Source organism: Periplaneta americana, chromosome 15, assembly GCF_040183065.1.
Source record: "Periplaneta americana isolate PAMFEO1 chromosome 15, P.americana_PAMFEO1_priV1, whole genome shotgun sequence".
In the NCBI taxonomy this organism is placed as follows: Eukaryota; Metazoa; Arthropoda; class Insecta; order Blattodea; family Blattidae; genus Periplaneta; species Periplaneta americana.
In genome coordinates, this window is record NC_091131.1 from 132,382,171 (window position 1) to 132,394,663 (window position 12,493).

At 36.2% G+C, this 12,493-nt stretch overlaps 2 protein-coding genes and 1 long non-coding RNA gene across 8 annotated transcripts in view; 2 read left to right on the forward strand and 1 right to left on the reverse strand.

Moving 5' to 3' along the window:
* LOC138715342 (mite allergen Der p 3-like) overlaps window positions 1-8,811 on the forward strand; it is a 126,736-nt gene extending 117,925 nt beyond the window's left edge. For all 4 annotated transcript variants that reach the window (XM_069848157.1, XM_069848158.1, XM_069848159.1 and 1 more), the window contains one exon: window positions 8,463-8,811. In XM_069848157.1, the coding sequence (XP_069704258.1) occupies window positions 8,463-8,618 (156 nt within the window). In that variant the 3' untranslated portion in view covers window positions 8,619-8,811. The remainder of the gene's footprint in view (window positions 1-8,462) is intronic.
* The window catches only part of LOC138715344 (uncharacterized), a 78,447-nt gene that overhangs the window by 3,768 nt on the left and 62,186 nt on the right, over window positions 1-12,493 (reverse strand). The window lies entirely within an intron of this gene.
* The window catches only part of LOC138715343 (mite allergen Der p 3-like), a 32,592-nt gene continuing 30,455 nt past the window's right edge, over window positions 10,357-12,493 (forward strand). Inside the window, exon 1 of the mRNA XM_069848162.1 lies at window positions 10,357-10,513. Coding sequence (XP_069704263.1) covers window positions 10,462-10,513 — 52 coding nt within the window. The 5' untranslated portion in view covers window positions 10,357-10,461. The remainder of the gene's footprint in view (window positions 10,514-12,493) is intronic.

Here is a 12,493-nt window from a genome sequence, read left to right on the forward strand (position 1 = left end):
ATCAAGACTCCGCCTAATTTGAAATAACATAGAAGATTATTCAGTATTATTGAATGTGTTAGGAGTAAGTGCGTATTAATTTAATCAATAGTGTGTGTGTATATATAGTGTTTATATAGTTTAAATGAATCATTCTCCTGTGATATACGTGAAATCACAGTGTAGGCCAACTACTGTGCTACATATGAGGCCTATACAAATAGTAGTATTTTAATCATATTTCTTTGTTATAAGTGAAACCATCGTGTGCTCTTGTGCTGCATACAACTGTACAAATAGTGTTCTTTTATCATTTATTTTCATCGTACTCCTATATAAATTCCGTAAGTGGAATCATGGTGCATAGTTGTGCCGCATACAACTGTACAAATCGACGTAAGAAGGATTCGGAAATTTCTTTTCACAAGTTAGTTAGTTACATATATTGTATTAGGATATTGTAATATGACTGAGAACATTAGTACATATTTATTGTGTTAATAGAAGAGAATGTTTTATAGGAGTAAGCGCAAACTTTCTTTTTAGGTTTCCATTGCAAAAGCCTGAGCTTCTCAGTAAATGGTTATCTTTTGTTAAACGCGAAAAATTTATACCATCAATTCACCACCAGTACTGCTTTGCACAAGAAGATAGTTAGACAGCATCTCTCTAAATCAATTTTATTTATGAATCAATAAGTGAGTGCAAAATAAATCTGGTTAAGTATTTTCATACTACCTAGATATGGCCTAGTTACAATATTTTGACATTCTTGCACATATTCGATTTAATAATAACAGTTTATGCATTTCCTTGTTTATTGAAATATTTATTATTAGGCCTAAGCAAAATGCACACAGTGTGCAAGATTAAGTTAATGTCCTAACTCGATTAATTAAATATTTCAGGTACTCCATCGGTACAGATTTGATGAATTGTGTAAATATGAATAGGCCTAATCACAAAGACAAGAATTTTTAATTGACAGTTTTAGCATAACAGCTTAATATTTGTTGTTCACAAAGATGACGATTACTGACCGACAGTTCCAGTTTCTTCAATTATTTGCTGTTGTAGACTACTGTGCCGTTTATATTTCGGCACATCTTTCTTTTCCTTTCTATTTCTTTTACATTTTTCTATCTTTATACTTTTCTCTGTTAGTTTTAATTATTCTAACTCATCATAGATGGCTTGTAGTTTTTTCTTTCTGATCTAGTTCTTCTTACTTCTCGTAGATGGCTTTCCTCTCAACTTTCTGTTTTTTCCGTATGCTCTGGTTCTGTTCCTATACCTGTAATGAGTTGAGACCGGGGGAGCAGTTATTATTTTATTGAGGGAGTAGTTATTATTTTATAATAGCGCTTGCTGATTGGTTAAGTCGGTGGCGTGAGTTAATTTTGTACTGTGATGCGAGTTGTTCGCAGCAGTAGCGTCAGTCTGGTTGATGGACTCGTTCAGGTCGGATGTGTGCCGGCAGTTGAGGATGTGTGTGTGATAGGGTACGAGCTCCTACGTAGGTCGGGGATCGAACCGGGTTCGATAAGCCTACCAGAAGCTGCAGAGTCCACGGTGTTGTGGGAACCTGTGAGTGCATTGGAGAAGATATTCGTGTGGAATGTAGCGGCGAGTTTTGGTATGTACTTATTAGCTTGAACTGCTTTCATTTTCCTGATTGACTTGCGTTCAGTCTACTCTGGTCAAATAATGGTCGGTATTTTTATTTCAGTGGATCGTTTTTCTAGCTGTGATATAACTAAAAGCCTACCTCAATATACAATCAGTTCCGTGAGTTGGTTTTGGCTTATGTTTTATTTAGTTATTGCAGTAGAACGAATTTAAAGAGTATGGAATTCACGATAAAGGCACCCATTGTTGTGTGACGTTTGAGAGGTGGCCAATTTGTAAGTAACGGCTATGTGTGTGCTGAGTGATGCTTATGTCAAGGTTGTATGAGAAGATGGATGCCAGCGTGGGGAAGTACCTACCTATGTAAGGTAATTAGCTGGATTTGCTTTATGTTACACTGTGAAGAAAACATTTTCTGTGCTACGAATTTATGTTGCTCATTCAAATAAATAGTTGTGTTTTACATAGTGAGTGTGTGTTGTCACTTGACTACCTCGACACGCAGATTGCCATCCTGATCATAACGATTCATGGCAGGGTTATTTTATTATTTAATTGTCTTGTATTCCAACTAACAAGTTTAGATTGACAGAAAAGCCGAGAGCACCTCACTACTATAGGAATGCAGGTGATTACGTTTCACTGTTTATATTTGTCTTTATCCTTGTTATTCTTAGGCTCATGTTTGGTTATTTTTATGTTGTATAGTAATAAATCTTAGTTTGTTTTACGATTGCGTTCTATCAGCATTGCTTTCCGTCCGCCTCAAGATGGCGGCGAGTGATCGCTTCAATTTGGGTCCAGTCGTATCTTCTGCGCAGCTGGCAGTGTGGGGACTTGGTTAAGTTTTTGGGTTGTATGTGTAGGATTTCCATGTCTGTATTTATGTTATTGTACGTGTGGTTAGCATTAGTTACAGTGGTTAACTATAAAATGTCTTTGGTTACAGGATGTATTGTGTCCTCTGGTTATTGCTTTAATGTGTTCCATTCAAATATATGGAATGAACTTCCTCCGAAATAGAAATAAATGTCTTCTTGAAATGAGTAAATTAAACTAGAACCATATTCGAATAAATTCTGATACTTCATTACGATATTTAAAATCTCACTGTTACAGAATAAATAACTTGAGACGCAAGTCTAGCTCCAGGATATTATAAAAAGTTTTCCTGTAATCACTACTGCGTACCAATATTTTTATTTATTTCGTAAATTCATAACTTAACGAATCCTTGGCTTTGCTGATTTTGTGATAACAAGGATATTTATTCATTGTCCTCCATTGGGTGTGAACCCGTCACTCTTAGATGTAATGTTGACTACCTATGTTCTTTAAAATTTTCTATGATTTACAGTGCTACATTTTTAATTCCCTCATTTCCTTTTCCTCTCCTTTTGTTATTCTCTTCTTCATACCAACTCTTTTTTATTATTTTCTTCTCCTTTTTCTCAACCCCTCTCCCCTCTTCTTTCTGTCCATCGCCTTGTTCTTATTTCTATCTTCATTAATTCATTTCGTCTCTGTATACATTTAACTCCAACACATTTCTAATGCTCATGGAAAGGAAATACGAGAATATTTGCATTTCATTGTTACAGTTCGAATGTGAGTTTACTTAGTTTTATTTATACCAGTATGTAGGCCAAATATCATTGAGTCACAAGGTATACTTCAATTACATAACCGGTAGTACAGTACCAATAGCCTATATGCAATTGAGATAGCATACTCTGTATGGCCATATCCATAATATAGTAGAACCTCTATTATCCGTGGTAATGAAGGGAGTGAACTGAACGGTTAATCGAAAAATCGGATAATCCGTACCATAAAAGATTTTATAAATTAAGTGTATAATACTTACAGTTTCGTAATTTCCACAGTGGTCTTGTGTTTTAACATGCCAGGTACCGGTAGTCGATCTAAAGTTCACTAATTTCAGTCTGGTTGTCAACAACTGGTTTTTAAGGGCCAAGGAAACTCCTTGTGATGGGAAGTAGAAGTTTCGTGTTGTAGATTTACATACTTTGTACCAGGACCGGCAAGGAATATTCCCCGCTTTGGCAATACAGAACTGGAGCGTGCTTGTATGGGAACATAGCTTAGTAGCTGAGGTATCTGCAGTACTGTGTGGTGGCGTGCACTAGAGCTCTACAGTTGTGCTGCACATTAGGTGGTGGAAGGTCATGCTTATTTCTTATCAGTAGTACCACTGCTTGTGTGATTGCAAATAAATTGTAACTAGGCCTAATAAAATAAGCACTAGACTAACTAAAGAAACAAACTAAATTAGCAGTAACTAACCATGTTTATTCTTACTTAGGTACTTACAAATGGCTTTTAAGGAATCCAGAGGTTCATTGCCGCCCTCACATAAGCCCGCCATCGGTCCCTATCCTGTGCAAGATTAATCCACTCTCTGTCATATCCTATCTCCCTCAAATCCATTTTTTTATAATTCTCCCATCTACATCTCGGCCTCCCCAAAGTTCTTTTTCCCTCCGGTCTCCTAACTAACATTCTATAGGCATTTCTGGATTCGCCCATATGTGCTACATGCCCTACCCATCTCAAACGTCGGGATTTAATGCTCCTAATTATGTCACGTGAAGAATACAATGCGTGCAGTTCTGCATTGTGTACCTTTCTCCATTCTCCTGTACCTTCATCCCTCTTAGTCCCAAATATTTTCCTAAGAACCTTATTTTCAAACATCCTTAATCTCTGTTCCTTTCTCAAAGTGACAGTCCAAGTTTCACAACCATACAGAACAACCGGTAATATAACTGTTTTATATTTAACTTTCAGATTTTTTGACAGCAGACTAGATGACAAAAGCTTCTCAACCGAATAACAACAGGCATTTCCCATATTTAATCTGCATTTAATTTCCTCCAGAGTGTCATTTATATTTGTTACTGTTGCTTCAAGATATTTGAATTACCATGTTTATTCTACTTGTATTAAATTATAATACTATTTACTATGCTTGAATAATAATAGTAGTAGTGGTGGTGGTGGTGGTGGTAGACAAATCACATCTTTTACGTTAAATTTCTTATCAAAGAAAATAACATCACAGTTTGTAAATCTAAAACTTTATAAATAACATAAGCATACCTAGAAAACAAGCACATTATAGTGAAAGTAAGTTCATAAAGTTCATACACGCAGAAAAAAAAAACACACACAGATTTACAAAGGTCTAGAGTTGTCTTCTTTCCTTTCTCTTTTAATAATATTTTCAATGGATGGTGTAATGGACTTTGATACAGCAAGCCTCTCTACAGCTCTTATGGGTACTGAGACATGACGACTCGTCTATTTTAGCTCTTGAACTTGCAAATGACATATAAGCCCTACTGAAACATTCCTATGTTACAGGTTTACGAAATTTATACCATGCATTAAACAATGCTTACAGTAGGCTATCTTTTGATGAAAAAATAAGTCACTTATCCCAAACGTCCCAGAAAAGAGCGGCTGGCCGGACAGCCGCACCCTGCGTGGTTTCCACCGAGTGCAAAACCATTTCTCTGGAGCTTCTCAAATATGCAACAGTACTAACAATAAATGTCCAATAATTTGGACTTACCATGCTCACAGTCGTTGCTGAAAATAGCCCCCGTTTGCCACCACATACAACTGACATCTTCTGATAAACGAATGAACAACACTCTGAAGTTCCACCACATACATACTAGACCAGTGGTCGTCAACACTCGCTGAAATATGCAAAGGGTAAGCGGTGCCGTCCCGTGTGCACCGTCGTGCAGCAGGAAGAGATAGAGAGCATACCCGCTAGCAGCTACGAGTGTACCATGGTGCACTGTGCTTTCCCTGGGTAAGAGATGCTAGCCCCAGGGTGCTGTGCACTGAGGACCGCTGTACTAGACTGTGGTTCCACATCATTGATAGCTTGGATTTCTTCTTGTATATAATATTTTAGTTCATCTATAGAATGAGGATTTTTCCTATAAACCCTGCCTTTTAGGGTTCCCCAAAATTAAAAGTCACAGGATGTTATATCTGGGCTTCGTGGAGGCCTCAAATTATTACTGATTAGTCTCGTACCGAAAATACGCCTCAATTCCCTCATTGACACGACAGCTGTATGAGCAGTGGTGGAATCTTGTTGGAAACAAACCGACAATCGTTCCGCATAATAACACTATGTTTTCTGCTTGATTTTCGATTCTTCACTGAGCCTGTTTCTTTAAATCTTCTAGTGAATCGTCTAATTGTTTTGGTAGAAAACACAGGTCTGTTTGGAAACTACTCGAAATTTTCGTCTTGTTTTCGCACACGACCTTCTGCCTTTTATGTACATATTGTAGGCTACATATACCATAAGTTACACAAGTTAGCACAGTGAAAATTTGTTGCTCGACATTCCCTAAATACACAATAATCACTCAACTTTATACACTAACGTTGTACACTTGAAGAATCGAGAGTTTCATTACACGACTTCTAAGCACATGGTACGTCATATGCCTACTGAAGCTCGATTACGCGCGTCAAACGGTTAGCGCGTGGTGGAAACCAAGCAGGGCGCAGTTGGCCGGCCGCTCTTTTCTGGGATGTATTAGCCCTATATAAGCAATGTTTAATGCATTATGTAAATTTTGTAAACCTGTGGCATAGGAATGCTTCAGTAGGGCCTATATGTCATTTGCAAGTTCAAGAGCTTAAAATAGGCAGTTGTCATGTCTCAGTACCCTTAACCTACGAAGTGCAATCCGTTACAATTGCTCTTAATTTGCCTTCATTCTTTTCGTTCTCTATATTATGCTTCAGATCGAACTTTAGATTGTTAAACACATTAAATACAAATTGAAATACTAGGCTGCCACTTAGCCTTACATTCTCACTTAGTACATCATTAACAATGTATTTATATTTTTCAACTTGGAACACATCATAATGCCACTTTAAATTACATTTTCTGCACCTGATATGTTTTTACAAATAAGATACTGTCCATCTCCCTACTTTGATTCTTTAAAAAAAGGAATAACAATGTTCAGTCATTGTTAACCTCAGTTCCAGGTTTCTGCTTTGTGACATCCATGGAGATGCACGTAGTACATAGTTCACCCCTGGTCTGTACGAAACGAACTGCCCTAGTTTTCCTTTCTCTGCTACCTTAGAGAGGGGAGGCTATCCTCCCCGCGAGGGAACAAACATGATTTCACTTGTCCATATGGGTAAAACACTCATAGGGGAAGCCAATTGCCAGCCCTGCTTTATACACTTTGTCTTTGTTATTTTATTAAATCGCACACAGCTGTAACGCCAATAAGCTGATGCGTGATAAGCCACAGTTTTTCCTCTCCTAACCTGCTCAATTATTTGCACTTTTTTCTTTCGATACTTAGTATGTTTTCTTTTCACATCCATGAAAGACATAATGCATAGAAGTTATACAGTATGGCCGCTCGAATAGTAAGGACAATGATTGAATGGTGCACGGGTTTGCAGTAATTGTGTGGAAGTTCTTGGGGTCATTTCTAAAGCAGATAGTAACTATTTTACGAATTGGCAGAAACACTGATCTAAAGTGACTGTTTATCTTGCTGTAATGGCAGCATTCCCACTACCTACTGTGTAATGTAAAGGATAGTAATTAACCCTTTCTACAAAAAATACATAGTCTACTAACATGCTGGTACTGTACAGTACAGTACTTCATATTTTTTCTGCAGCAAAAAAAAAAAAAAAGAGTGCATGAAAGACAGTCCGATAATCTGCCGATCTGTTAATAGAGTGACAGATAATCGGGATTCTACTATAGCAGAATTTAGTAGGGGAGACTGTTGTACCTTGAAACACTTTCACATTTAATTTTCTTTAATTTTGGGAAATGAAATTTTTTTAATGTAAAAATGCTTGAACTAATTATTAAAAATTCCTTTACAACTTTCAGTATGCATTTTTCTGTTTTACAAATCTATTATGGATGGAAAATTAAAATGAAGGGATATGTAATGTGTTCCAAGGTACAACAGGTTCACGTACCTTGGAACATACTCTCTTGTAAGTTGGAACACACAGAATATAGGTGGGAATCTAGCTGTAAAAATTGACAATCTTATTTAAAATGTATTTGCCATCATAAACCAGGGCAGGCCTCTCTCATTGAGATTTTATTTCCTGGAGGAGCAATGGCTGCTTCAACAGCTTTCTTCAAGGCATCCGGATCAATTGGGGGCCTCTTAACTCCAGACTTACTTCGTGATTTGATCTTAAAATAAAGGAAAACAAAAACCGATAGTATCATGTACCTTGGAATATGTTCCATGGTACAAGATGTTTTGTGTTCCAAGGTACAAGAGGGTGCACGTTTAAACAAATATGGCTCCCAAAACTAGAGATTCGAATAAATCATGGAAATAAAAATTTGTTATTACTCACCAGATGATACGGAACACACTGTACTTGATTGATAGTCACAAATACAATTTGGGTTTGTGATAGAAAACATATATAAATGAATGAAATATTTACTTTTGGTATACTAAAAAAATGGTTTTGTCCACAGAACTCACACTTTTCAACAACTCAAACTGAAACTACGACCAGAGCTACTTAGTGGCTTTCTCTACGATCTATTTCAGTTTGACTCCTCTGGGTAGCAGCAAAAATTAAAAAAAAAAAAACAAAAAATGTTGAAAGGTACACTATGCTGAAGATACAATAGTCTCCCCTAACATTTTCCTATATTGGACAGCAAGAGAGTTAATGGCTTTATTGCCAAAAACTCAGCATTAGTTAATAACATAGTTGAATATTCGTGTAGTAATATAAATGTGAGATTTGTAACAAATTAATGAACTTTTGTTCTGCAGGGGGACTCTGGAGGTCCTTTACTTATGAACAACACAGTAACAGGTCTTTTTTCATGGACGCTCTACAAGTTAGGCTGTTCAACACCAAAATATCCACTTGTGCATACATGGATCTCGTCGTACAGGGACTGGATTCACAAAAATACTGGAGTGTAATGTCACCTATAGAACTGCACGAGTGCTGCTTATCTTTTGGGTAGACAGCTGATAACGTTAACAATTATGAGAAATCATGAATTATTTTCAGAATGACTGAACTTCGTAATAGTGATACAAAGTATAAATGAGTCGTCATAACTGTATGTACATCTGAAAGTTGTGTCTAAATAAAGTCTTCTTTTATACTCTTTTTCTTCTTATTATTCTTGCAAATTTTAATCTTTCTGCTCCATCTGCTTCTTCCATATTTTTCATTCTCTTGTTTCTCTTTCTTTTCCCCTTCTCTTATTAAGCAGCTCAATAATAAAAACACCTGTGGAGTAACGGTTAACGCGTTTGACTGTGAAAACAGATGGCCCAGGTTCGAGGGCAAGTTACCTGATTGATGTTTTTCCGGGGTTTTCCCTCACCCCAATATGAGCAGATGTTGGCTAACAGTAACTATCAGTGCTGGACTCCAGACTCATTTCACTGGTATTATCACCTTCATTTCATTCAGACGCTAAATAAGCTAAGATGTTGATACAACGCAGCATCGTAAAATAACCCACTAAAAAATAACAAAAATATTCTTCAGAGAATGCACAATTAGATGATTGTAGAGTTTCATCTATCTTGGTAATATGGTTACAAAAAGTGACAGCACAGATGAGAATGTTGCACAAAGCGTAATGTAGGTAAATGGTACTTTTATACTACTATATTCTAGCACGATTATATCAATCAAGGCGAAATTACATATTATGAACAAACTTTTCGTAATAATCGAAAGCCATTACTTGGATGGTAACAAAGACATCCACAGACATCTACTGCCAAGCAATTTTGAAATTTCTCATGCAACTGAAATAGAGGAAATAAATGTACATGGAATGGACTATAGAACATACCTGAAGGAAAGCAGGATTTCACAAAAAACAGACACCACACTCAGACATATGTTGAGACATACCGTGTCGAAAATTAGGGTTATAAAGAAAGGAAAAGCTTGAAAAAGGTCAAGGAGAAGCAACCAACAGGGTCAGATGGCGATGCTTCATGGATGCCCCATGTTCCAATCGAAATGACAGCATGTAACAATAGTCAAAGTAAGTCTATTCTTCCTTTCTTCCTCGTTTTTTTTTTCTGATTATTTTAATTTTTATTTTATTTTTCTCTTTATGTTCTTCTTTTCCTCCATCTTACTTTTTTCCTTCTTATAGTCAGCCTTCTCCTTAACCTTCTCCTCATCTTCATCCACCTATTTCCTTTTCCATTATCCTACTCATCACAAAATTTAATGCCAATATATGAGCCGTTGAGAGCAGAACTGGTTTAAGTCAAAAATGGGTAATGAGGGTTAAAGTAAACATTCTCTAAAATACAGGGCAAAGTAGCAATTAATATTGATTTTATTTAAATTATTAGTAGTCAGTGGATAGCACGAAGAACATATTAATTGCTACTTTGCGCTGCATTTTACAGAATTTTTACTTTAAATCTCATGACCCAATTTTGACTTACACCACTTCTGCTCTGAACGGCTCATATGTAAAGATAATAGAATATGATCTAAAGATAATAGCTCCCAAAATCTCAATGAGTGTTTACACTCAAGAAATTTAGTGTAATCAAGATAAAATTGCGAGCCAAACATATGATAAAGTTAAACGAAAGTGAATGCTTATCTTCTTTCTATAACTGATATTTGTTCAGACAAACAGAAAAAATATTTGTCAGCTTACGTCAAATGTACTTGAGAGGAAAAATATCCATTCAATTCGATCGATATAAAAATAGGAGCTGCCTTCAGTCTCTTACAATTGTTACTGCCTCACATTCAAGCAGAACACTAAAATATATGATGCAGACTACAGTAATTTTGTGTATGGTAATTGCAGTGGGAAGTCAAGGTAAGTGATACATTAAAAACAGCTAGCAATAGGATTAAATGTAATAATGTAGCTATAATGGAAAAATAATTAAAGCAATAGCTGAGTAAACTAATAAATTAAAGTATAATATTAAAATAAAATTATGGCTGCCAATTATATTTTGTAAAACCAAAGGGGATTAGGAAATCAGAAAAATTTCACTTGAAATCGTCGATGTTCTTTTACACAAAAACAGACAATTCTGCACTATAATTAGCCTACATCTGGGAAAAACATGATTTAGGCAACAATATATAGGAGATATTCTATTTACAGAAATCTTTATGTCTGACATGTCTGCAACTAAGTAAACATCCACAATTTTTTATTATAAAATAAGTACGGTACCATAATCTATTTAGCAACAGCCACAAGAGGTGTGTCGTGAAAAACAAGTCATATATGAGCCTTGTTGTCAGTATCTTAGAGCACAATACCACATCACACAGTGGACAGTTTTTGGGCTCATCTTTGGAGCCTGTGGCACGATCCCACGAGAAACTTTAAATCAACTTAAACAATTTAAAATTTCTAATGCAACGACTGAGGCCATAGGATCTCATGTGCTAAAATCATCCTTACCTATAATTAGTAATCATTTGTACAAAAGAAACTTTTATTGTAAATGATTTCCTATGTTTTCTCATCATATCTTAATGTTTTTTTTTTTTCTTTCAAATTGTCACATACATATCCTAATTGATATGATATATTTATTTCTACAACTCATATTTGGTAATGGGTCGCCACCACATCTCTGTATTCGTGCTCCCCATTACCTTCTAATTACAATACCACATACAAACTTTCATTGACGTGTGCGGTCATCTTATTTTACCTTTGTTATCTCTATTACTATAATACATACTCTCAATTTGCTTTCTAACCTCTCACCTTAAAATTTTCTCTTCTTTCTAATGAGGACCTCACCACTTTTATTGTTTACTTATATTGAAGTACTTCCTATCGTCTAAAATTTCCCTAACTTTGAACTAACTTTTATTAACACTGTTTAATCATACTCCTTCACTTACCTCTCAACTTACAATCAATTCTACCTCTCCTCACTTCTGTCAACATTCTTATCTCCTATTCCTCCATTAGACACTGAATCACATGTTTATTTTGTTTAATTGTTCCCTTACACCCCCATAAATTTTCCGTTTTGCACTATTTTTGTAAGTCAATTCAACCTTCAATTGTAAACTTACATTGAAATACTTGCTGTCTTCCTATCATTTCAATTTCTCTGATTCTACGCTAACTTAGTCGACACTCCAATATTAGTAACATTCCACTACCAATTACTATTAACAAACACTTCTAATTTTCTCTAGTCACTTCCTTTATCAACTATTGTTTCTCTGGACACTAATTCACTTATTCGTTCATACATTCTCCCTCCGATCATTTTGATAGTTACTCTTATTCCTTGAACACTCACTTAATTGTTTTATGTCTTTTGCCACACTTTTATCACTCCACCCCCCCCCCTTAAGCACCAACTTCGTATACTGTAGTTCTGCGGTTCTTTATTTCCTTCCTTTCCCTCGCAAGTAGATGGACTACCCAAATCTTCTTTACTTCCCTCTTTGTCGGCTCCGGATGTCTTGCTTGTTTCTTCTTAACCACCTTCTTGATCTGTTTTCTATGACCTTCTCTTCCCGCTGTCAGCTGATTCGTCATCTTATCCCTTCCGCTATTGTCAGCAGTCTTCAGTAACTGTTGCTTGCATGGTGACGATGGCTTTATTTGCAACCACGCGTCTCTCCTTTCAATGGCGTCATACGTGTCTGCTTCCATTCTTCCTGAACTTGCTGTTTCAGACATTCCTTGTGTGGTTACTGCCCTCGCTTCGGATTGTCTTGAGCTAATTGAATCCCTTCTTGAAACTTCTGCCACACTTCCTTGGCTACTAATCTCACTTCTTCCGCCCATTTGCTTGTTTATAATCTTCCT